General features: G+C 34.2%; 1 protein-coding gene across 5 annotated transcripts in view; it reads left to right on the forward strand.

Moving 5' to 3' along the window:
- pan (transcription factor pangolin) overlaps positions 1-22,906 on the forward strand; it is an 808,803-nt gene extending 785,897 nt beyond the window's left edge. For 3 of the 5 annotated variants that reach the window (XM_072542635.1, XM_072542636.1, XM_072542637.1), the window contains exon 10: positions 8,424-22,906. In XM_072542635.1, the coding sequence (XP_072398736.1) occupies positions 8,424-8,904 (481 nt within the window). In that variant the 3' untranslated portion in view covers positions 8,905-22,906. Of the gene's footprint in view, positions 1-6,120; positions 6,246-8,423 lie in introns of all 5 variants that reach the window. The other 2 variants (XM_072542638.1, XM_072542639.1) reach the window with 1 other exon arrangement.
- The last annotated feature ends 4,597 nt before the right edge of the window (positions 22,907-27,503 follow it).

Below are 27,503 nucleotides of genomic sequence, written 5' to 3' on the forward strand. Positions count from 1 at the left end.
ATCTTTTTCAGTGTCCAGGCTTCCATGCCGTAGAGCAGAACGGAGAAAACATAGCACCTTAACATTCTCGTTCTTAAGTTTATATTTATGTCCCGGCTGCATAGGAACTTTTTCATTTTGACAAACGATTGTCTCGCTATCTCTATTCGCCTCTTGATTTCTCTTGTCTGGTCATTAGTATCAGTGAAGCAAACCCCTAAATATTTGTAAAATCCTCGTACCCCGCAAACCCCGAAAACCCTCGTACTTGGTAATAAACTAATAAAAAAAAATGCACTGTAGCCCAAAATAAAACACTGTCTTGCAATATACGATGAACAAAGTTTGAGTCACAACACAAGCAAGTTAATAACCCCCTTCCTCGATTAGCCGGCAGTCATAGTCAAGGTCTTTGTTTCACCATACAGCAGAAAAAAATTTACGCGTCCTAAGTGGTCAAAAGAAGCCAAAATCACGTGTCAATTATAGATTTTCGGAAATAATGAATTCAATATTAGCGATAGGTAAAAAAATATGTTTGTTTGTTGATCACTTCACACTGTAACAATATTTCTGCTTACAAATTAAAAATAATAGATTATCGTTTATGAAATACATTTTTATTCACAATAAAAATGGCTTCTACAAACTCGCGGATCATAGCGGTTGTAAATAGTCATTTAGTTTTTTATATATTATTATGTCGAGTAGTACCTTTCAAAGCTGTCGTCAATTTTGAAATGTGTTACTTCATATGTCAAAATTAGACAAACAATGTCATCTTTTTGGTAAATGGACCCTTAACATTATACACTTTGGTTATAATTTCCGCATATGGGTAGACACAGATATTTGTTCCATACTTATTATTAACTAGAGAGCCTGTATGTGACCTTTTTTCTTGGTGTTACTTTATCTATGTGGAAAGACTGTTGTTTTTTCATTATTTTATATTTGTTGTAAGATTATTTTTGGAAGACACTATGTTACATGTTGTTTCACAATACATTGTGTATTTGATGTTTGTACCATACCAAAAATGTTGATATTCATCGGCTAAAATAGCCACAACTTATATACGAGTTAACTGTTCAGCTGCAGGAACGTTTTTGGTATGGTTCAAACATTTCGGTCCACACTGTATTTGTTGTTTAAGTGACATCAGAAAATGTGTCTTCCCACAAAGAAAAGGACAAAATTGGCTTAGTTTTTGTGCACTGTACACTGCTGTTGAGTAGAACAATTGTTTTAAGTGCAGGGGGCTTTGAATTACCAAATTTTTTCGATGTTCAAATAAGAATAGACACATTTTCTGATGATTGATATTGTGAGTTGCACTTGATACTTTGTTTTTATCATAAATGTTCGTTTTGGAATTGATTGTCTGCTCTACAGTGCGGTCTTTAAAATGTTTTGCATACTCTTATCTTTGCTTGACTGTTAATAATGAAATTATGTACACAGAAACATTGTGATGACAATTTCCTCTCTCATATTCAACTTCAAAATGAAAAAAATATTTGGAAATAGAGGAATACTTGTTTTCATTCAGACATAAAAGAAATTGGATTGGAATCCAGGGGTGGTATCTTTTATCATATCTTTCATTAAATAGATACAAAAAGTTAATGAAAATAAAGAATAAAAACAATAAAATCAAGAAAATTGCGACAACTACACTGTTATATGGATGTGAAAGTTAAATATTGATGCAGAGAGATAACCCTGGAGTGCAAGCTAGCGAAAAGAGATTTCTCAGAAAAAAGACTGAATATACAAAGAAATTAAGACAAAAACTAAATTTATATCCCATTAGGCAACAAATGCAACTCTGCAATGAATAATAAGAATAATGGATGATGCCAAAACTTTAAAAACTTCACAATTCTAGAAGTAAAATTAAATACACACCGAACAGGACAAACAGAAACTCAAAAGCTGAGTCACGTATTATTGCCCTCCAAAACTGTACATCGAAAATTGAATATTCAGATCTATAACACTATCATTAGACCGATAGTATTTCGTGGCGCAGAGACAAAGAGGAGGTTAGAAGTTTTAAAGATCCAAATGACACTATAAACTTTACCAAACTCTGAGAAAAGGAAACATCACCTTCTCAGAAAGGAATTCTCCAGCTTTTTCGATTGGCTGGTTATAAAGTGAGAATGGACGACGACATATTATCAGCAGGAACCCCTTAAGAATAAAATGCTTGGTTAAATACCAAAAGAGCTATCGCAAAGTTGGTAAAATGCAATAAATGAAGCTTGAACGAAGAAATTTCAATTGAAGGCATGTTTATAAGAAGACCAATAATCACTAAATAAATATTGCTCAGTTATTTGCAAAACTACATTACAAAGATTCAAGGAATTAACAAACATATATCCAATTTAATCCTGGAACAGCGAGTTCTTACTAGGTAATGCTGGAGAACTCCTTAATATTTTTTGAATATGAGGTAAGCACAACAATTGAACATCAAGTAAAGCAGCTGTAGACTGTAATAGAGAGAAATGTATCAACTCCATCCACATGTTTTCTACTTTCTCTCTTTTGCTTTTGGTAGGTGACAGGTCTTCTTTGGTTCAGTATGCTTTGTCTCAGATCTAGTTCTTGTCTAAGTTCTTTTACCACATGCGTTTTTTTGTAATTGTGTACTCTTTACAGTTCTGTCTTATCTTTTATGTTATTCACAACATAGCTGGTGATCTGATAGCATTTTTGTGGTGCTGCCTGCTTTCTAACAACAAATTTGGACTGATAATTTATTAAATAAAGCTCAACATTTACTGTTTAATACAATACAGTAAATGGTATAGTCCTTTAGTTAAAGGAGGGATAAAGTCACACTCAACAACATTCTAGTGCAAATGTAAAGATGATATTATATAAAAATACTTAAAAAATAAAATACGCGACAAGGATGCGTTGTTTCACCCAAAGTTTTCGGATAATCTATGTTCAGGAAAGGAGTAGAAATATTTTGTCACCATAGTTCGTAACGACAAATAGTTGGAGGTGTGAAACAATGGACCAGGAATTCAAAGAAGATTGGAAAAGGGAAACAAAGCTTATTTTTCACTCGACCATGTATTCCCTTCCAAAAGTTCACACTGTAGCTCGAAAATCAGGGTCTACAAAACTATTATCAGACCAATAGTATGATATAGATGCGAGATATGGGTGATAATAGAAAACACAAAAAGAAAACTGGAACTCTTTAAAAGAAAACGGAGTATGGAGATTCAGGTACAATCATGAACTCCAAGACTTCGATAGGCTGGTCACATATTGAGAATGGAGGTCGAAAGATTGACGAATCGATCTCTAGATGGGAAAATGCAGGTCGCAAGACCAAAAGGAAAGGTGGGAGAATGGAGTGGCAGCGGTCGCGCAAAATTTGGTAGACCTGAGAAATTGATGAAGATAGGCGCAAGATCTGGAAAGTTGGAGGCATAGTTTGAAGAAATCCAAGGCTCGATTTGGACTATAGTGCCATTTGAGCAAAAGGGAGAGAATTTTGTAGGTGACCAAAGCTTAATTTACCTTGGATTGTTTAGAATTTCTTTTCAAAAAATCAAACGTAGACAAATAATAGATCTGGAATTTTTAATTAATGCTTACGAAAACATTGTAAATGAAGACATATTAAAAATGATCGATAAGACAGTATATTACATATTGCCTTGAAAAAATGCTTTCTGGTGGTGCTATATTCAATTTTGAGCATACATAACTCACCTGCATCTGGAGTGTGTATCATTAAGTTATAAAGTACACAGTTCTACACCAATCTCGAACAATTAACTGTATTTGAACTTATTTGGTGGTTTGTCATTGCCGTCGAGGAGGTGACATTGGTAATACTTTTTGGTTTTCTGTTTGTAATAGGTATAAAACCCACATCATTTGCTACGGCAGGTAGGACATCTAGAAGCTACCTAAGAGAAAATATCCCAAGAAATATATATGTATATATAAAAAGGGTATTTTGATATACATCGACAGCTAGTTAGAGTGTCTTTACACTCCAACAGGATATATTAAGGAAGACGGTTGCGAAATGTTGGAAAAATTCAGTATAAAGAATTGTAGGGTTGAAATTTGTTGGAAGACGTAGGAGAAGAAGACCAAGGAAGGCTTGGAAACTTGGTGGGAGATTTATTTATCTCAGGAATATCGTGCATATTTCATCATGTTAACGTTTCCACATATCGACAGCTATACGGAGTGTCTCCACATTCCAACAAGATATATTGAGGAAAGACTGTAACGGAATGTTCGGAAAATTCAATATGAAGAATTGTTGAATAAAAGTTCTTGAAAGAAGTAGGAGAAGAAGGGAAGACGGTTACGGAATGTTTGGAAAATTTAATATGAAGAATTGTTGAAAGGTCTTTCGAAGAAGTAGGTGAAGAATGCCAAAGAAGACTTGAAAACATAGGCAGGACCCTGTGAAGGTGATTGATATTGATATGACCTAAGATATAAACTATAAGTAAGATTGCTCCAGGACCGTTCGATAGATGAAAATGACCTTAAAATCATAAAGAACCTTTATATGAATCAACTGGTATCTGTGAGAGTCTGGAATCTACATCATATTTCTCAATCGAAAAAGGTGTACGACAGGGTTGTGTTCTGTCACCCCTCCTTTTTAATCTTTACTCTGAAACGATTTTCGATAGAGCCTTAAGTGACACTGAAGATGGAATCAAAATCAACGGACAGACTATTAGTAATCTTCGCTATGCTGATGATACAGTCATAATAGCTGATAGTCAAGAAGCGCTACAACGACTAATAGATAGAATAAACACTGAAAGAGAACGACTGGGCTTGAAGATTAATATAGACAAGACGAAGGTAATGGTGGTTAGTAGAACACGAAATATGCAATTAAATATAAGAGTAAACAATAAGAACATCCAAAAGGTCCCCAAGTTCAGATATCTCGGTAGTTGGATAACTGAAGATCTAGATCCAGACATAGAGATACGTAGCAGGATTGAGCAAGCCAGAACTGCATTTACTAATATGAGAACCTTGCTAATCAACAGCAGCCTTAACTTAACGCTTCGATATCGCTTTGTAAAATGTTACATTTACTCCATACTGCTATATGGTGTAGAAATCTGGACCATAAAGGCCAATGCGATGAACCGATTGGAGGCCTTTGAAATGTGGGTATTTAGAAGACTACTTGAAATTCCCTGGATAAATCACACAACACATGTTGAAGTATTAAATCGAATGGGCAGAGAAGGAGAATTGCTGCCAATAATTAAAAGAGGAAAAACTGCTTATCTGGGTCATATATTTCGAAATTCCAAGTACCAGTTCTTAAAGCTTATTATGGAAGGGAAGATATAAGGAAAACGGGTCATCGGAAAGAAATACTCATGGCTTAAAAACATAAGGGATTGGACAAACCTCCAATAGGCACCGATAGTGCACCATAAGAAGAAGAAGATATAAACTTATGAAAAAACTTAATTAGGAACCGAACCCCGCATAGTGATGATAAGGACAAAGATAATGGTGATCACACTTCAATAGCTACTTACAAATTTAGCATTATACATTGGAAACCAACCAACCAACGAAAAATACGACGAATATTTTGTATGCGCTGGGTCAGGATAAGGTGATTATAACAGTTTTTCAAGTTTTTCTAGCAGTCAAACAAATAAAACTCCGAAGAAAGAAGAGTTAAAGATAGAGTGGATCAGAAGCAATTTTAAAATAAAAGTAGTAATTCTGGATCGAACTCCGTCATACCCTTTCTTCCCTTTTAAGGTTTTTTATGACTCTTTTACTCTGTGGTATTTTCTGCTTCTAAAATGTTTCGACAAAAAAGTAAGTAGTAATAATTATTATTTTTTTACCTATTGATGTTTGTAAAATAGACTTGGTCGACATTTTTTGTATGTTCTTTGTCGTTTGGATACGTCACGAACCGCCGGGAACCTTTTTGTGAATGTTTAAGCAGTAGTTACGTTGGAGACCGCATTGTAAGTGTCTTGTTTGTGAATGTCAGAACGATTTATGTGAATGTTTATATTATTATAAGTCTTATGATAAATAACTGTAACTATTTAATAACGCCCCCTTGTACATTTAACGATTGTTTAGTCCGGAAAATAGCTCCGTTGGAGGAAGTTCGACAGTACACGGCAACCTCTTGCATTCGACTGGGAGTGCTGCCACCACGCAATCACCTCAGGAACCAACTTATGTGAATCTATAGCAAAACGTTGGTTAGTCAACAGCAGTGTTGGTGTTTTATCGATGTTTAGTTTAGAGTTTTATTTTTTGTTGATTTTTTTTATTTTCTTTACACACTTTTTACTGTATTACTTTGTTTTTTGGTATATTTAAGTTCACACCAAAACTTCAGTTGAATGTCGTGTAAAATATTGCAGCAATTATTGATTAACGACTACTAATTTTGCATTTGTGAACATAGTGGAGTCATAGACGATTATAATATCCATTGAATAAAAATATATTTATATCATTCACAACACAATAATTTGCTATATTGCCAGTTAAGATTCATGCATTGTAGCGGTTATATTTTGCCTACCACATTGGGTATCATTTATAGGCATATATACATATACACATGCTTACATATAGGTAAGCAAACAAGCCGGAACGTTTGCGAACGGCTACTCTTGGTTTGGTTGGAGAGCTGGGTCGTAAGTAAGTGAATAAAAAGGGACTGGATGGGGTAACTACAAAGAAGGAAATCAAAAAATACTTACATAGATTTCCTGGGCAACACAGCACAAGAAGGTTGCTAAACTCTTTGAAAAAAACGCCGTTTACAAGAATCCTCTTGCTGGATAGAAAGAACGACTTTTCTTTCTTGGTATCACTGGCTGATGTATTTCCTTTTAAGAAAGTTTTTGGGATCGGAATCGAACCAAAACACTGCAAAATAACATACTGTGTCTCACTCAAGCTGCAAATTGGTCTAAAGTGACCAGGGAACACAAATAGACAATTATTTGGAAGTTGGACACTGGATTCGGGCCTCCGATTTCCTGGATGACAACCAACTGCAATCTTCAAAAACTCAGCCACTTAATTTCTCCTTAAAACCATGTGGACATCTCAAATGGTTGGAAACGCCGTCTTACAAATCTCTCAGATAAGGCACAACACAACCATTCGGTGATTAACTCAACAAAAACTGCCACATTGCATTTGAGCTTAAATTCACCTCTCCACAAAAAAAATTTGCCAGCTTTTGAAGACTACATATGTCGAAATCTTTCTCCTTTAAAATCTCTATCCAAACTTGACTGTCTTCTTTGTCTCGGTTTTCTGGCCTTCTACCACCTCCCTTGACCAGTTCTCGCTGCTGGCCAATTGGACGCTTTTTAGACGACTATGCACCTTAACAGTACTGGGCTTTCAGAATTGTTATTTACGTAGTTAAAATTTTTCTTAGATGCCTCGCAGAATACCTGAGTAAACAAACTTCAAGGAATTTTTATACGTAACAGCCAGGGGCGTACCAAATAAATCTTATACATTAAATATTCGATAGTTATAAGGAAATTATACATGCTACAGCATCCGCCTACTTCGCTGCTACGTGTTATCTATCTTACTTTATGGTGTCGAGTCATGGACTGTGAGTAAATGTGATCTAAATCGCCTTGAGGCTTTCGAAATGTAATGCGATAGCAGAAATTTCTTGATTGAAGATTCGAAAAGATCCTGAGAGAAGATTAGAAACTCCACAACGCTAGAGCGTCTCAGCAAAACTACTAAAAAGCACCAAGAAAAGAAAGCTGGAGTACTTCAGACATGTACTGCGAGATCCCCTAATATAGTTTGCTACAAAATGTTATACAAGGGAAAATAGCAGGCAAACGCAGGCAGTCCAGAACCAAAGCTTCATGGTTGAAGAACTTATGAAAATGAAGATAATGGTAAATGAAGAAGAATAGAACAATGGTACAAATGGCAGGTAGCGTGGCTAAGAAATGTCAAAGCGTGGTCTGGCCTAGACTTTCAGTCACTTAGAAAACGCCAAGAGTTTGGTAAATTTAATAGGTAAGAGATTGACAAAGAGACGCTAAAATTTTTCGAACCGTTGACAAATGCAAGATTTTTAAAGAAGAATCTTCTGGCTAAAGAACCAGAGGATATTTTGTTTCAAACAAATACTCTGCGCCGCTCCTATATTGTAGGAATAGCTATATTATCTCTTTAATGTAAATTTAAATATAATTATGAAGAACATCTTCATCTAAAGTTTTGGTGCCACATTATATTAATTTATAAAAATCCATCAAGCATGAATTATGAATATCTACTTTTATTTTTTAACAGTCCTGCATGACTGATTTTTTTTTATCCCAGCATGTATATTTGCCATATAATCATGACGAGATTCTAACAGCAGTTGACTTTTTCAGGCGAAAGAAAAAGTGTATACGATATATGGAAGCAGGAGATGGAAACGATGGTAACCAATCAGATGACAATCTAGGTAGCTGCGGCAGTATGGGCGACGCTCACACGCCTCCCGACGACGACAACGAGAGCCTCAATCAATCGATGTCCAGCCCGGGCGGCCTGTCAGCTCTGAGCAGCCTAACCAGCCCGGGCGGCATGGTACTGCCTAGTCCGTCGACCAGCGTGGCCAGCCCCTCCGTGAGCGTGGCTAGTCCGTACATGCTCCAGAGCCCTTTGACGCCCCACGAGCTCTTAGATGTCAAGGTGCCACTGCCGCCCGTCTCGCACCAACACCAGCCTACGCGAAACCCCGTTGGGACGAACCCTCACGACATAAACAATCCTTTGAGTGTCAACCAATTGACGGGACAGTGCGTTAGGAACGATAATTCCGATGCCAACGGTAACAAAGAGACGCGCTCGATCATCAGCGTCACGTAGCCAATACTTAAAGCAGAAGGTCCCGAATCCTAGCCGTGTCACTTTGCCCAATAATATTTTGAACCATTAGCTCCCGACTTAAGATGGCGTGTGTTAATATTGCGACTATAATTTAGACAACTCGTGGTGATCAACACTCTTAAACATCAATTCCTTTTCTTCTGCAAGAAGAAAATCCTACTTTGGATTATTTTTGTTCAAAAGTTCCACCTATTTGATAGTCTAATATAATTTTTTCTTGACTCATTCGATTCTATGAAAAATAGTTAATTTTCCACAATTTAAGTACTTTTTGTAGAGACATCACTGTCTAATTGATGATCACAGAGTTGTCTCGAACCGATTATGTCATTTTCCCAATGTACGGTATTTAATAATTTGTTTTCAAAAAGTTTAACTTATTCTTTTAATTGACAGTTGACTAGTAGGAATGGAAAACTGTCTAACGTTACAGTTATTCAAATATAACAATAAGTCTGAGATTATGCGCGTTGTTAAACGTGAGATATCTGATTTTTCCATGTGTTGCTTTTAGTTCTTCAGTTCCTTCTGTTGCTTTTAGTTCTTCACCAATGGAGCCCCATTTAATATACGATTTTTTTAAGCTTTTTTAACTATTCTTATTATTCTTGGATGCCAATTTTTAATGTGTTGCATTGAAACTTTTTTAAATGCATTTACTGCTAAATTTTCTATATTTTGTTCGTTGCAAGAAGATCATCATCATCATCATCATTGGCTTTTACAACTCTTCGTGAGTTTTTGCCGCGTTTACTATTGCCTTCCATTGATTCCGATCCTGTGCTATTATTTCCCATGGCCTTACTTCCATCTTCTCCAGGTCTTCCCTGACTGCGTCTTTCCACCTTTTTCTAGGCCTTCCTGTCGATCTTCTACCATCTGGTCTTTCCCAAAACACATTGCTAATCAGTCTGTCGTCATCACTCCGTACCACGTGGCCTGCCCATCTTAATCTATTGGCTTTTATGTATCTTACGATGTTTCCTTTCCCGAAGGGAGTCTCTATTTCATTGTTGTATCTGCTCCTCCATTCATTTGTCACGCTGTCTCTGCAAGGACCATATATAATTCGCAGGATTTTGCGTTCCCATACTAATAGCTTATTGATTTCTTTCTTTCTCAATGTCCATGTTTCACTTCCATATGTCACTGCTGGTCGTATTATGGTTTTGTACATTTGGATTTTGGCACGCCTTGAGAGAAGCTTTGACCTCATTAGATGTTGAATGGCAAAGAATGATTTATTCCCCGCCAGTATTCGTATTTCAACCTCCCGTTCTCCTGTGTTTTCACTGGTAATTGTAATTGCAAGAAGATCACAGTACCTATAACTACCCTTTACTTCTCAACATCTTGCAAGATAATTTTGATTTCAACAACATTTTCGTTTGCGCAAGACTGCGCAGACTTTGTGCTAGATTTGACAAACTGTACATTTTACCGCATACCAATACAGTACAAAATATTGACATACTATACAAACCTATTCGAAATATTGTTCGGCAAAGTTGTAAAACTAGGAGGACGGATATATACTTATAAAAACCACCTGTGATCTTATAAACTGTGGCGTTACAAAAAAGATGGTGGGTATTTTTGTGTATTTTCGTGCAGTACGTATGATCTCAACTGGAACTGGAGTGCTGCGATTTTTTTTTACTATGTATCATAAATGTCATTTGCCAAAATCACCTCTATATATATTATATAGAATTTATATTACAAATTTCTGATTTTTTTATATTTTTAGTTATTTATATGGACTGCTGTAATGGGGGATAAATACTTGGTTGACTTGAAATTCGAATGGAAGTACGGAACAAACATCACGTGACTCTTGATAGGTTGTTCCGCTTCTATTTTGCAACATCTATATGGAAATTATTGCATAGAAAATAAATTTGACGTGTTTGCAAAAGGAATGTTGTTTTAAGGCAACCAAAATTCGTTATTTTCTCATTATTTTTGTGTATTTGAATGGTGTGGTACATGAAATTAAGTTTTGATCTCCTATTTTTAAATAAGTAATCATTTTGTTGTAAAATGTGGGACATTTTTAAACTCTTAACAAAGTATTGTAACGAACATTGATTTTTTTATATCCAATAAATAATATTCGAGATAATTTAAATAAAAACATCCTATCTACGATTCTCACTGGTTGAGAGCCCACAAAAAGCATTCTATATAATTCGGGTGACGTATCGCCAGTGTTCGAGATCGTATGATTAACTTCAAAATTGCTGTCATTCCTCTGGCCGTTTCTTTACAGGCATCGTAACAGTATTGAACAGTTTTTATTCATGATCTTCCTAATTTTGGTTCTTATAGGAACTTCTTAGTTTTCCTACCTTCTTTATCTAACTTAATAGTCCTTTATATTTGTCAAACTGTTCAACAATAACTGAACTTCATTATTTTCTATCGTACACGACTTTTCTCTAGTTCCTCATCTAACCAACTCTTTCTTTGGTAGTATCGAGCGATCCTTCACTTGTCATCGTACCAGTAAGTAGAAAGAAATTTGGGCATGTGAAAGTGTACTAGAATCTCACAATTACAGACACCCCCCCAAGGATATTTTTGGTCGAGTATCTGAATCACCAATAAATAGAAAGAAATCATGATCACCAAGAAATAGAAGGAAAATATGCTCACCAATAAATAGAAAGAAAATATGATCACCAATAAATATAAAAAAATACGTATTTGCAAAGAAGTGGGGATAAGGTAGATAGAAGAGGTTGAAAATATTCAAAAGGAAGCAAGAAGGGACTGTTTTAGCTTCTTAGGTTTAATTAACCTAAAAACAGTGGTTGTATTAGCAGCACAACTGCTATTACAACATAATACAATAAAACCTATACCTATACAATATAAACACAACTGCTGAGATCCAGAGTCTTGGAAAAGATATATGCAGAGTCTGGATAGGACCTTTAGAGCATTTGGAGAATCTAGTAATATCAGAAGTAAACTGTCTATAGCTACATGGAAGCAAGAAAGCATAGTTAGAGCTTCTTACATTTCCTTAACATAAAACACTGGTTGTAGTGGCCAAAACAGACAATTATTTAGTTCCAGAGTCTGGAAAAGATATGCAGAGACTAAATACGACCTGGAGAGCATTTGGGAACACTAGGGATACCAGGTGTGAACTGCCCTTAGTAAAAAAAGCAAGAAGATAGAGTTAAAAATATTTCAATAACATAAAAACACTGGTTTTAGTAGCAAAAAACACAACTGCTTAGGCCCAGAGTCTTGAAAAAGATGTGCAGAGCCTGATTAGGACCTGTAGGGCATTTGGGGACTCAGAGGTAAGAGTACCAGAGGTGATCTGCCCATTGTAAAAAAAAGCAATAAAGGATAGTTAGACCTTCTTACATTTCAATAACATAAAAAAACTAGTTGCAGTAGCCGAAAAACACCCCTGATTCAGTCCAAAGTCTTGAAAAATATGTGCAGAGCTTGGACAGGCCTGTAGAGCATTTGGGGACTCCCAGATCAGAAATAGGTAGTGGTTGATAAAGAGGGAGATACTTGGTTAAGGCTTTTTTCAAGCCTTTTCAACGATTATAATCCTTAATTGCTTCCTTTGATCATGGTTTCAGGTCAATTTCTTGTTAGTATGATTTACAGATGAAGATCGATTAGGAAGAAGTTTTTCTCTTAGTTTTTCAGGATCTTCGTAAAATATGTGATTTTCTGCTTCTGTTCTTTACCGATAACACCGTTGCATATATTTTTACACTTTTTGCTACTTCTGCCTTTGGTTCGACCTTAATTGATTTTTAAAATGTAAGTAATAGTTACAAAACGTTACAAACCGCTCAAATAAACTGAGTAGGTCCCTTAAAGCCAAATTTATATTGATTGACAGCCTCAGACCTGTCAAATTTTTGTACCTCTTGAATAATATTCGAGATAATCCAGATAACTACTCAAAGAATCCAGAAGAACAGATCGCTACAGGTCCGGCTCGCTACAATACTTTAAAAATTTGCTCTTTACTGAATTGAAGATGACACGTTTTACTGCACTATGGATTTTTCAGATGTTAAGTTGCATATTGTCGTCGGTGATCGTCACAATGTGGTAAAACATGTCAGATATATGAAAGTACAGTCAAAATTTTCCAAAAAAAATAGTTTAAATTTACTAATTTTTCATTAAGTTTCCTCCGGTGCTGCCCTCTAGTAAAAATATACGTAAAACCCACGATTAGAGGCCTAACCTACAAACAATTCCCACATTTTATCATCTTATGTCTATTAAGCGAACAAATTTTTCCATATACAACTATGTACTACATCATTCGAAAACATCATTCATACCGGGTGATTCAAATTGTGCAATTCAATTCTTGATTTTTTTATTTGTAATTTATAGGTTATTTGAATCTGCCCGGCGTGAAAAAACAAATTTAGTGCCACATAGTTTACAGTTGTTAGCGTTTTTGCAAATAAATTTTGCTCAAATCGATATATTAGACGATTGTTTTAGTTTTTGTTTGGAAGATACTTGAAAGGATATTCTTAAAATTAGAAGTTATTGAATAATAAATTATTTACAAGGAATTCCACTTTGTAATCGATAAATAATAGTTATTGTCAAAGTAAAAATAAAGCAAGTCGATTGTTTACTATAGATAAAGATGCAGTTTGATTTGTGCGTCTGCTTCATCCTCCTAGCTCTAAGAGTATCCTTTAAAATGTTTAGTGACAATATTTCCTGAAAAAACTTTTATTTTCACTTACCAGAATTTTGAAAATCCTAGAATTTAGAATGTATATTGCTACAACAACTTTGTAATTACTCTGTACATAAAAAAAATGTTATAACAGAAAAACTTATTGTAAAATTACTTTTTTTGACTTTTTAAATTTTATTTGTTAAATGTGGCGAGCCATACAAACATCTTTAAGTTTAATTTTTAATTTTTTTTAATCGATTTTTTGCTATTTTGTGCTTAGGTCATTTATCACGAAGTTCTGTAGTTTGCTATTGTTTTTCCATCAAAGTATAGGATATAATAGTTTGGTTGTTACTCACTCTATTTCTTGATTCATATTCTATTAATTCTATACTCAACTCTATCTGTTTAAACTTCCCACCGGGTAATATGTGCGTATTAAGTAACAAACAAAGGTAATATCTGCAAAAATAGTAGCTCCAAATAAAGAAATGGCAATGATTTGCTCAAAACGGAGAAATTATTTGACAGCTGACAGCAGCCATGTTGGTTCCATGTGAGGACACTTAATTGCCGCCATGTTGACAGGTGACAGCCGCTATATTAATAGCTGATATGCTGGTTTGGCCATGTGACGTCAATAAGCCAATAAGAGCGCGACGACCACCTTGGACACGTGTCACACCTGGCGTATTAACAAAGGATGCTTTTTTCACCATCGGAAAAATTCTCCTATATCCAACCTCCCATACACATGTAAACAGGTAAACATAGTACATCTAAAATGTAAAACCCTAATAGGCTACTGACAATTAGACGATTTGAGTGATACTATTGACTGACGCCCCTCAAGTTGACCATCAAGGTCTATTATGAGTTATACCTGACAGAAAATCTGTATTTTTTTTTCCTGAAGAACTTAATCGTCTGAGCACCGAGTGGAGTGTTTGGTACCCTACAGTAGGACTCTGGTTCCATATGACGATGTTTGTAGCTGATATTTGCGATGGGATCTAGTGCATCCCTACTTCACACTCTTTAATGTCCAAAATCTCACATTAATTTAACTCGAGATTGTCCAACAATCCTAACAAATATAAATGTTTCCTTTTTAAAAATCTTTTGGCTGACTGGACCAGATACATTGAGTATGTGTATTGAAAATTGAAGGTGTGCATCTCAAGGTCATCTATAGTACAACATTTGTTTCTTTTAAGCCTGTTTCAGTCTTTACTTTCATCTTCAGATGATCGGTGTATCACCATAGCGTCTATTTACAAATCCTGGACAAATTCCAAAGCTTACCGTATTTAAGCACCACTGTTAACGCTTTTGTAATAATGTGTCGAAAAACTTCTACATTTGTTTTGTGATATCTGGCTGCTATGCTAATTTAAGGTGTTTTGCTGCAGGACATATCCCATTGGGTCAGTTAAGACACTCACACCAAGTCGCTGACGTCTCAAATCACGCCCAAAAAATCTGCCAAAACATATATCATGTTGTTTCATGAGATCTATCAAATATTCTTCTCTCCCTCTCACATTGTGTATCATATATTGTTAGTATTGGGTCAGTTACCAACCCACTCTGACGTCACAAAATCCTCAGTATGAAGCAATCGTACTGCTCTCTTGCGTCCTTTTCCTCGACCACAAGCAGCAGTCATTGTTCGCCATATTCTCATTCAAAGTCTCTTCAGCCCGTTATTATGCGCCTTTTATACCTTCCTTAAAATGTTTCTCACATCTACGTAGCTGATCTTCTTTTGCTTCTTTTTTATGGGTACAAGTTTCTGCCCAATAGAATGTTGTAAAATACCGACATAATGGTCTTAACTGGGGCACATGTTTATATTATTAGTTTTATTTTTTGTCTTTGCTGTTGCATTTCTTCGATTTCCTTCACAAATGTAATATCGTCAGCCATTTTGATACTATTTTTGTCATCGGGTTAGAACACCTGTGTTTTTACGTACTAAGTTTGAGATTTTCCCTGCTTGCGCAAAAGCAAAAACGAAACACCGTTTGGACGAACAAATATGCTCTTTATACATGACCTAAGACGCTGCTTGTTCAATTATTTTTCTACACGCATAGTGTATAGTAAATTTATTATGTGAAAGTCAAATTCAACTGATGGAATTCAAAATCTGTCTACTGCGCATAGCTCAGAGGTATTGCCAAATCTAATTTCCCAACGTTTTCCTACATTTGACAAACTGTATTTTGTACAAATTTGTAAATCGTCGATATTTAATTTTCCTTATGAATAACAACAACTCGTTCTTATTGTACTCCTTCAAAAGCTTCTTAGAAATCCATAAAAGTTGGCATAGTTGACATGCAGGTACTGCTGTGATACAATTTTCTATTCTGTCTTGCCTTATTCTGTCAATTTTGTAGAAAAGCCGTTCCTAAATCAAATTTTTTCTTACATTCAACTAATTACACTTTGATTTTTAACCGTTTAACTTCGATAGATGTTTTATTTTTGTGAAGAATATTGAATGTTTTTCTTGTTGTACTCTTTCAGGAGCGTCTTAAAAACCTATATAAAAATTTGTACTTGATATATACAGATCATCGTGGTGACAAATTTTCTATTCTCCCGTGCCTTATTGTATAAATTTTTTTGAACTTTCATTTTGCAAATACTTCCACTTGCTTACTAAACTACCATCAAGTATTAATGGTTCAAATAGAATTCTCAATTTTCCCATTCCAGTGTAATGTGGATTGCCTAACAAAAGTATCACGTACATTAGGTGTGTTCAATGTAATGTGAGTTGCCTAACACAGGCACATATTTTGAAGTGTGAAGTCAAGATTGAAAAAGTTCAGAATAAAAACAATTCGTTTTTGCTATGCTAAGCTATAAGTGTAAACAGGTGGAATAGTCTGTTTTATCTTTTCTTTATCTAATATTTTTATGGTTAACAGATAATTAACTAACCATTTCTTTCATATTGTTTTATAGTATATTATCGTTATTCTGCTGATAAATATTTTGGTTACTGTTTTTTATCCCCGTTTATTCCCGATTTTCGCCAACTTTTTTGTACTTTGATGGACATAAAACTACTAAATCATACAAAAAAATCCGAATTAAAGGAATTTGTACGTTATAATAATACATAACTCAGCTTTTTAATAAAATTTTGAGCAATTAAATTAATAATGTTGTAAATTTCATGCCATTAAGGAAAAATGGCTTAATTACATAACTTACTTGAATTACTATTTTGCTTGATGGGTATATAAGTCTGATAAATGACCTATTGGGAACGAATCACTTCCAATACAAATATATTTTTCGATCAAACTTATTTCGAAGCTTTAAGATTGTGTGCAAATATTTCTGACCATTGCAATAACTTAGAAATTGATTCTGATGTAAATAAATTTTTCGACGACTACTAACACGGCTAGAAAAATATTTTTCTTTATAGGAAACGCTTGCGTGTTCAGTTTTGTGTTATTTTTTTAATATGAAAAGAGATGTGATATTTTATACTATTTAAAATGAACACTATGTTTGGCTTTCCCTCAGGTTTTTGCATTTATTGAGTTTTTTTATAGAACAAACTACCATTCGGTACTAATGTAACGATATGTAGGGCGTGAGAAAAGAAGCGGGACGGTTGAGTATTTCGCAAAATGAACATCGGATCGAAAAACTGAAAAACCTGCGTTCAATATTCAAAATCTATCGAATGAGCTCTTACACGACTCCCCAGTCCGCACAAATGCAATAAAAAATATGGTTTTCCATTTAAGATTTCAAACTTGTCCCCGGTACCACCCTTAGAGGGTGGTGCATGGTCATGTTTGGTGCCATTCGATAGCTTTTTAAAAAATATTAAGAGCGTAGGCGCAAAATTTCGTGCCAATGCTTTTTAAATGCAGTTATTTTTTTCGAATCCTGAGAAAACTAATAAATATTTTTGAAAATTTTAAAGGCAGAATAAAAGAATACATTATTGCCGAGGGCCGAAAGTCCCTTAGAATAAACAAAAAGTTTCTTTTGATCGAGATATTTGAAATTAAATATCACACTTAATTTTCTCTTTTTTTTCACCCCTGTAACTTACTAAATAAACATTATAGAAGTTTTCAGGGACTTTTGGCCCTCGGTAATAATGTAATCTTTTATTCTGCTTTTAAATTTTTCAAAAATACTTATTAGTTTTCTCAGGATTCGAAAAAAATGAATGCATTTAAAAAGCATTGGCCCGAAATTTTGTGCCTACACTCTTAAACAAGAGTTTTTTTCCGAGTATAACGCCATCTACCAACGATTTAAAAAATGTTCCTTATAAAAGTTACTTAAATGAAATAAAAAATGGGAGTGTCCATTTAAGATTTCAAAGTTGTTCTCCACGTTCTAGGGGATGTAGTTGGGGGGTCGTGTTTTGTATCATTTGATAGATTTTTGAAAAATATTGAACACGTATTTTTCAGTTTTTTGATCAGGTCTTCATTTCGCGATATATTCGACCGTCCCGCTTCTTTTATCACACACACTTCAGGAATTTGCCACTGTGATGTAGGCGGTGACATAGAATGTTCGAGATATCCCTTTGCTGTGAGATCTATTAGTCAGAGAGCTTGCTAATACATATTTTAATTAAATGCCCTAATGTACAGCGATTCTTCATTGAAAAACTTATCAAGTTGTCCAAAATGCTTTATTTGCTGATATTCGATTGCAATATCTATCTAGAATATAAGTATTTAGTGATACTAAAAAAAATTGAGTAACTTTTTAACTTCCTTGCTCTTCTAACAGACTTAAGTAACATATTGGGAGTACTTTTAAACGGATATTGTATCATTGTTGCTCTTTTTAAACTATTTCACGATTGTCGGCACGTACAGGCCAATATTTTGTAATGATACATTGATTTTTGGGCACATAGACCATGGTTTGGGATAATATCTTGCCAATATTTCCAATGCGACAAGTGTATCAAAAGCGATATATTAGTCGAAGTAGTTTTACGATTTTCGGGCTGTGGCTGACCGCATTTTGCGCAGCTTCGTTTTACGCCTACAAAACCAATCTGACAGTATATTTCATCATTGTCTGATTTCAGTAATGAGTTGGTTATACTGATTGATCTTCTCTCTTAAATATTGGTATAGTTCTGCCTTTTTTCCAATCCTCGGGCATTTCTTCTGGTATTATCTAAATAGGTTGACTAAATTAACTATACATCTGTACATCAGCTACTAATAGTCATTTTTTCTTCTTCGCACTCAAAACGAGCATTTTTGACATTTCGGATTGATTCAAGCTAGATATATACTTGTCATTGGAATTTTTATGAAACCCTTAAAATCTGTTGCAGTTATTGGTTGATTATTTACATGTATATTATATTTTTCTTCTTCATATGCCAATAGAATAGCCAATAGAATCATTCATATATGAATATCCTATCATCCTGTCAATTTTAGATTATGTTAGCTTAGGATAACCTAACCTATCTGTACATATATACAATTCGGATTTCTTTAAGCAGTATATATACTTCCTGTCAATAAAATGTTGATCTTCTTGTTGCCCTGTCCCCTTTCGAAGGTTGGCGATCCAAATGGCAATTGTAGCTTTGGAAACTGATTCACGAAAGATTTGTGTGGATGAGAGGTCAAAACCATCTCCTCAGGTCTTTCAGCCACGAGTTCTGGCGTCTTCCAACTGATTTTATGCCCCGCGCTTTACCTTCCAATATAATTTGGAGTAATTCATATCTGTCACCCCTCACCATTGGTAACTTTTTGTATCTATGGAATTCTCAACAGAATTCTCTCAGAAAATGTTGATGAGGCCTTCAAAATGTATTTCAGCTATCAGTTAATTATGTAAATTCCTGCATGTGTCATATCTGCACAAATATTGAGTGTCATCGTGGCAATTTTAGTTTATGTTAACTTAACCAAACTTAAATTAACCCCCAATGTTGCGCATGCGCTGAATTTTCCGCTGCATAGTTAATTATAGTAATTTTTATTTATCCTGTGTAGTTGTCTTATCTCTTTTTGTTTGTTCCTTATTTGGGATGCTTCTTGATTAGGTATTTTATCTAAGTCTCATCATCATATCAGTATCCTATCGTCTTGTCAGTTTTAGGTTATGTTAGCTCAGGACCACTCAACCTACCTATACATCTATACAATTCGGATTGGGTCAAGGTGTATGTATACTTCTGATCATTAAAATGTTGATGGAACTTTCAAAATGTACTGCAGCCATCAGTTGATTACTTAAATTCCTACTTGTGTCATCTCCTCTACCAATATTGAATGTCATCGTTGCAATTGTAGTTAAAGTTAACTTAACCAAACCTAAATTAACTCCCAATGTTGCCTACGCGCTGAATCTTTCGCTGTATACTTAATTATAGCAATTTGCTATTGATCTCGACGTGTGAAACGTCTCTGACAGTGCAGTTTTCTGATCTCTTTTTATTTTATATCTTTCAGCATTTTTCACAAGATGCTTTGATAGGCCCAGATCTCAAGTGCCTCCAGTTTTTTGTTGAGCTTCTAAACTACATAAGCCCCTATTTTATGATTTTCTTTTAAATAATGGTTTAATGTTACTGGGACTTGTACTTAACGCAATTAAAAACTGTTGATAAATGTTTATTTTCCTAAGAAATGTCAGACCCACTTTATAATTCCATCATAAAAACTGTAGGAAGCGTTTTAAAACACTAATCAGCAAGAAGAGTGGTCTTTTTTATGAACATCAACATTGCTGAACAGAGCGCCATACGTTCATAAAGGTTTTACTTTGTGACATTCTTTCCTACGTAGCCCTTGTTGGCTTGTCTACAGCCACTACTTTTTTACTCCCTTTTTGAGCTCTTTGTCCCCATTTTATACCTGTTTTTGTCAAATTTTCGTCGTCTAATCTTAATATGAAGTTAACATAAATACACTTAACAAAAATCTTGAACATAACCTATATTTTTGTTTACAAATTTAACTTCTATTATAGAAGCTCCAGAGTGGTAGTTTGTCAACTCACCGAACAAATCATCAACTGCCTTTTGTAAAATTTGTAAATTATGTCCCATATCAAAGAGATTAATTGTGCCATATTCCAATTTGGGACGTAATACACAGATTCATCGACAGTTTAACAACTTTTGACTGCTTAGTTGTATGAAACTACCTTTAAGTTTTGGATAAGTGCAATGTAATATAATTTTTAAGACGGTTCTGTCCAATACGAAGTGTTCAAAGCGGTGAGAGCCCGCGGGTATCAACTATTCAACTATACTCTGCTTGGAAATGGATGATAGTACAGTTTTTTATGACAATGGTCTGTAAATATGACTAACCAGACAAACTATGAATAAAATACAACGTAAACTTCAAATGAGTTGTATTATAAAAACTTTGCTATCATTTTCAAACGGAAGATACATCTTAAAATCCTAAATAATCTTTACTTTACTGTTTTTCTTTGTCGTCTTTAATATTATTTGTATTCGTTTTTGTAATTTCAGGTATTTGACCAGATTTTTCTATTGTCCAACATAACCTAACCTAACATAACCTGTAAAATTGCATTCTTTATTGCAAAGCTTTTGCTATGTTAGTTTTTTTATTTTGTTGTCCTTTTTCTGTTACCTCTATTTGTGTATTCAACTCATTCTTAATAAGTCCAATTCTTTGTCCTAATCATTTCAATTCTACTTATTTGGATTTTATACCCCATCTTCTAACTCAACATTTATTGTATTGTAAAAATGTCATCGTTCATTTCTTATTTGTATTTCCTAGTTCTTCCTGTTTTATGTTTGAATAATCAGCAAAGCTGACTTAGCGGTTTCTTATCGGTTATGATGATCTTCGTATTGGAAAAACCTACAACTCGCCCAGAGTTTTTTTAGACACGGATAATCTACGTATCAGGCATATTCTTTTAAGTTTTAGTAGCAACATGTGGTTTTTAATAATGTTCTGTGAGTTTTAACCAGCTAAAGAAGAACTAGCTGATCATCTTAATAACGACTCAAATATAATATCGGTGTAAAAAAAAAAGATAAATTTGTCACAAGTTTATTATCATGTTCATATTGATATCTAGCATTTTTGTAATATATTTTTAGCTTTTTATCAGCCAGAATTTGTTTAAAAAAATCTATATAAATACTACAATCACTATAGAAGCATTAATAATGTTAAGAAAAACTGTCAAAAACAAGTAAATTTGTAATGAAAGATATAATAAACTTTTGAATAACAACTATGATACATCTATGTATTGTTTTTTAGTGACGTAGTCACTAAAATGGCGGACAAGTTCCATTTCTCAAATTATTTTAAATAGGACCGTATAGTAAGCAATGCGTCATTTAAGAAAACGCTGTTGTTATTACGTTTCTAGATTTAGGTGCGATTCCGAAGACTATTGCATTATGAAAATTAGCTTAAACTGATTCCCGGTGAAAGACTAACTTCTTGTTAGCTTTGGGTGCAATCTGACTGATTGATACAAGAATCACACAAAAATCTAAGAACACACTGAAGCTTTCAAATAAGATTACTTTATTTTATATAATTGTACTAAATGTTGCCTGTTCGCCATTTTGAATGATTACGTCTCTAGATATCACAAAAACAATGTATTATATCAGTTAGCCAAAAGCTTTATGGTTCAGGAAATCGCTGAGGAGGGAAGTAGATTGTATATTGTTAACATTTCCCTGAGGTAATCAATATCAATGTCAAAAATGATAATGACAGCAATAGCAGGTATAAAGAAGCATTTGAAAGAGAAGAGGTATAAATTAATTACTGGCGCTAGCAAAAAATTCACGATTGCTTTGAAGAAAAAGCTAAAAATATAACCAAAAACAAAACAAAGAATTGATGAATATAGAAAGAACTAAAAATATAATCACTTACCTAACCTAAAATTTAATATAATCACAGGAATTTATAAAAATAACCTGTGATGTGTAGTCAAATTGTTATTAATATAAAAAGAACCACATCTTGGTACAATTCCACTCCCTTCTACGTTTTGTTCCCTACTTGACATTCTGTCTTTTATGCCTGGTACGTAGATCGTTCTGGAAATGGTACATTTTGGGCGTAAGTATTCTGAATACTACCCCGAATGTGCGGAATTTATAGAGTAAATGATTATACATATATAAATAAATTTAGAAATTAATATTTTAGATGTTAATAATGTCTTTGTAAGTAGCTCTGTTCGTAACATCGTATAGGTTAGGAATCATTCAATACAAAACTTCAAATATTCGATTTTTGTTATTTATTACCCTTATCCATGTGTTCCATAAACCAGCAGTTTTTTGAGTTATATATAAATGGTAAGTGAAGATTTTCATAGTTTATCCGTTAGTCGGTATTGAGAGGCAGCTCAAGTGACGACCAAAAACTATCTGAAATATATCATCAAGGATCTTCAGATACAAAACGAAAAATGCCGATATGGCTATCAAACCAAAGAAACCCTCCAACATCTTACCAGAGGTGACCAGGTCATTATTGGAACTAAACACGGACCAACTATAGATAAAGTCACGTTGAGATGGCAGTGTACGGATATAGGATAACAGCGTTGCCAATTCTACTGCCATTGTAAGTTTTGCTACTTTTGTAAAATAAGCAGGGCCAAACTCACGGTAAACTAAGATATGTTTAGGTAAGCTAAAGTTGTTAATAGAAAATTCGTGAATGAAATAAATGGTAATAATTCCTAAAATGCTTTTATACATAATACCGCAGTTAATAGGGAAAAAAATATGAAAAATATTCTACAGATTTTTTTAATGTTCTAAACGGTAGATAAGGGATAACTGATGATAATTCCTTGAAGAATTACAGCCAATTTTGCTTTGTTTATTTTTTAAAGAAAGAAAGAAAGTTTGGAAAAAATCATTTTTTTGTCTATTTTGTTCCTCGTGCATTTTAGGGAAAAATGTTTCAAATAAATGTTGCAGATCTTAAACAGTTTTTTAATTTTTTAGTTTGTAAATTAAAATACATAAACAAATGACTGAGATAATTGCAAAAAACCCCTAATTGAGGCCCCTAGAACACAAGGATGTAAGTGCAGTTGCTTATCACTTAGCAACTGATATCTAACGGCACGTACTTTTGGCTTCAAACTTTCTACATTAACAACAATAACACCATCAAAAATTACATGTCATTGAAAACATGCTGAAAACTGAAAAAGTGCTACCTAGGTTTTTAAATTTATATCGAACTTTGAACAAAGATTTTTCAAAACTTTGTTTTTGGCACTTACACCCCTTGTGTTCTAGGGGCCTCAATTGTGCACTAATTTATTAAATGTTCATAACTTTATTTTTTGCATAATGACGTCTAATATAACTACTTGAAATTATGTCGATTAATGAGTTATTTAAGTGTGCTACATTTCAACCAGATCAACTAAATATTTTATTACCTTTACTGAGAAAAGAATACCCCCGAAAAACAATTTTCAATTATCTTCATTTTCATAATCTAGTTCATCTTCAGAGTCATCGTTTAATGAAATTCTAATAGGTTCAATGTCATCTTGAATGTTGTCTACTGTCCAAAAATTATTCTCCAATTTTATAACATGGTTGACGTAATTTTTCCAATGTCCATTGTTCTGTACTTTATCATAACCTTCATAAATCAATGTTTTAACGTCGTTTTGTTTGAAACTTGAATTCTTAGAGGACACGTACCGTTTCACTTCACTCCACACCATTTCTATTGGGTTCAGTTCACAGTGATAAGGCGGAAGTCTTAAGATATGTACATCTACGCGGCATTGTTCGTCACTCTGTGATTCCTGTATTTTTCACCAATACAATCAATTTTGTATTTGTCATAAATATTTTTAAATACATTAGCAGTTTCCAGAAGTTCATTTTTTAAGTAATCTTCTTCAAAATAAATGTCCTTTTCATAGAGCCACTCCTTAATTTGACGTTTCACCCAATATTGTTTGGGAAAATTTAATTTCCTAGAGTGATAAGATGCATTGTCCAAGATAATGACATTCTTTTTATTTTTTGGGAGATTCGGTATTAACATCTCTTCAAACCATTTTTCAAATAGATCTCCGTCCATCTCTTCATGGTAATCTTCAGCACCTTTTTTGGCAAGAAAAGTGATGTCAGCACCTTCAACAAATCCGTCTTTGTTTCCTGCATGGACTAAAACAAATCTTGGTCCTTTTCCGGTCGGAGTTTTTAAACCTGTGGTAAGTCCATTTACGAAAGCCTGTCGGCTATTTTTTATTGTTGTAGCTTGCCATACTTGCCCATTGGTTATTCCAGTATTAACCCATGATTCGTCCATATATTAATTGATATTGGCTCCTTCGTTCCTCAGTTTCTTTATTTCCCGGAGATAGTGACGCCTCCAAGCGACTATTTCTTGTTTTTCTATTAATATTGAATTTCTACCTTGTTTGCCATATATAAAACCCATGTCGTGCAATAGTCTTCTCAACGTACTCTTGGAAAAATTCGGAAGATGCTCCATTTGCTTAATTTTTTCTAGTACTACGTCAAGGGTTGGAGGAATATTGTCCATAAAAAAACCGTGCACTACTTGTCTTATTCTAGACCGAGTTGCTTCATCATATCTATTCTCACGACTATTCAAATAACCGGTTCTTTTTTTTCTTATAGGAGTTACGAGTGGACCATTTTTACTTTCACTTCTATATCGGAATATCGTTCGCTCAGAGACTCGAGTCATAGCAGAAACTTCCCGCACTATTGTTGATACACTTTTATCATTATTACTGTTTGATAAATAGTTAAAAACATTTAACACTATTTTTTTGCATTCACCATTTAACAAATTACCGTTTTTGAATTTTATTACACTCGCGGCCATTTTGACACTGACACGACACAAACGTCTGATATCAACTGAAAATTCTTTTAATGACTCTCAAGTATTTACCTGAATTTATAATTGCTGGCATTAGACAATAATTTTGAATTTATAAATAGGTATATTTTTTTAATTCTAAATTATTTTTTAATGTCTGTAACTGTAAATGCAGGTAGAGAAAGTGTGTCATTAAAAGGACATTAAGATCAAAAACGGATTATACAAATAATTATTTCATTTCCACGAATTGTAAACAATTTTGAACAGAAGATATAATTCCGAAAAGACCAGATTTCCGAAATATAACTTTCTATTTTTAAAATACCAACAGAAAAATTATATAATTAAAAAAATGTACCGTTTCACATTCATAAATATTTCCGAAATTATAATTCTTTTATAGGAGCCGGCCCATAACGTACGATTGTAGGTACGATTAAAAACTGACAACAATGTAGTTATTTCTGGCATATAGAAAGTACAGGCCTATCTCTGGAACGCTGCCATCTGAATGTGAATTTATCTATAGTGGCGCTTAATAGACCGGATCTCATACTAAGTAATAAACAACAATAACCTGCATGTTAAATACAACGAGAAGGTCGCCAAATACATATTTAGATACAAATAAGCAGACAATGGAGAATTGAAAGTACCCAGACGATATCTATTATTCTTTCAACTCCTGAAGTCATTTTGAAGAACCTACTAAGAGAACAAAAACCATCTGATTTTCTTATAAGACCATGTAGAAAGATACTCCGGCGAATCAGGTCATCTCGGGCTCGATAACACGGAAAGAGTCACACCAGAGCTCAATCCTTTTGATATCGTAGGTATCTATAGTTGAGCCGCTGAAAAGATGGAATGATCATGTGAATGGCACGCACTCTTAAATATTTCTCTTCCTATGTTACCGCTTTTCCCACGTTTACACCGCTCAACAAAAACGAACTAACAATGTTGCTATAATGTATTTATACCGTTTTTTAGAGGTTATTGATTTACATTAATTTTAAACATTTTCACAAAATTCACCAGCCAGCGAAAATGAAACACAAATCATGATACATAAAACATTTAAGTTATAGTATCATGACACAAATAATGACGGTGTAAACAGTTTCCCATAAGGTCTAGTTTCAAGCGCCTGTCGATGCTTGCATTGAGTGATCATGCGACCTTGGATTCCATGTTTTAAGCTGCCAGGGTATAGGATGAGTGAAATTTTCCCTTAGACGGAGTAACAGGTATGTGGCTTAAATCTGGATGATAAGAATTTATGCGAAATGGTCTACAAATATTTACAAATACTTTACAAATGTTTAATGAATAAAAAAGACATGGTGCAGCCAATTGGCCGGACTAAATTATTATTAACCAAACAGACCCTTTCTTCATGACGAATCTGAAGGAGAATTGGCAATATGGCCTTGACCTGGCACCCGTGTACATCATGCTTGGCTGTTCGCTACGTACGGTATGCACACGGGTGCATCTGGAACTCTGTAAGCGCACGAATTCGTAGATAGGTGCGACTTGCCGTACGACAGTCCGGCGCGAAGGTGCCTATTATAGCTATTATATAACACTAAATAATTTTTCAAGTTCAGCCAAGCAGCGCACCCTACAAAATGTTCTGAAAAAGTCTAGTTTATTTTCTTCTCGAGAAAATATCGTCTGTATAGAGGTAAAACTCACTATATCAGTGACATTTTAGCGCAATATCATGTTTGTGTCAGTAACATTTACACTCTCGCGTGATGAAACTTTGATTACAACAAGGCGTTTGGTAACGTCAAGCATGACCCACTTGTAGAGATCTTGGAAGCTAAACAGTTAAGACACTCGCGATATAAGAATAATATCTACTCTGCATTATAATCAGAAGGCAGTCGCACGCATGGAAAATAGCACAACAAATGAAATTCAAATTAAAAAAGGAGTTAGACAAGGATGTGTGCTGTTACCAATGCTATTTAATC

This window comes from Diabrotica undecimpunctata, chromosome 9 (assembly GCF_040954645.1).
Source record: "Diabrotica undecimpunctata isolate CICGRU chromosome 9, icDiaUnde3, whole genome shotgun sequence".
In the NCBI taxonomy this organism is placed as follows: domain Eukaryota; kingdom Metazoa; phylum Arthropoda; class Insecta; order Coleoptera; family Chrysomelidae; genus Diabrotica; species Diabrotica undecimpunctata.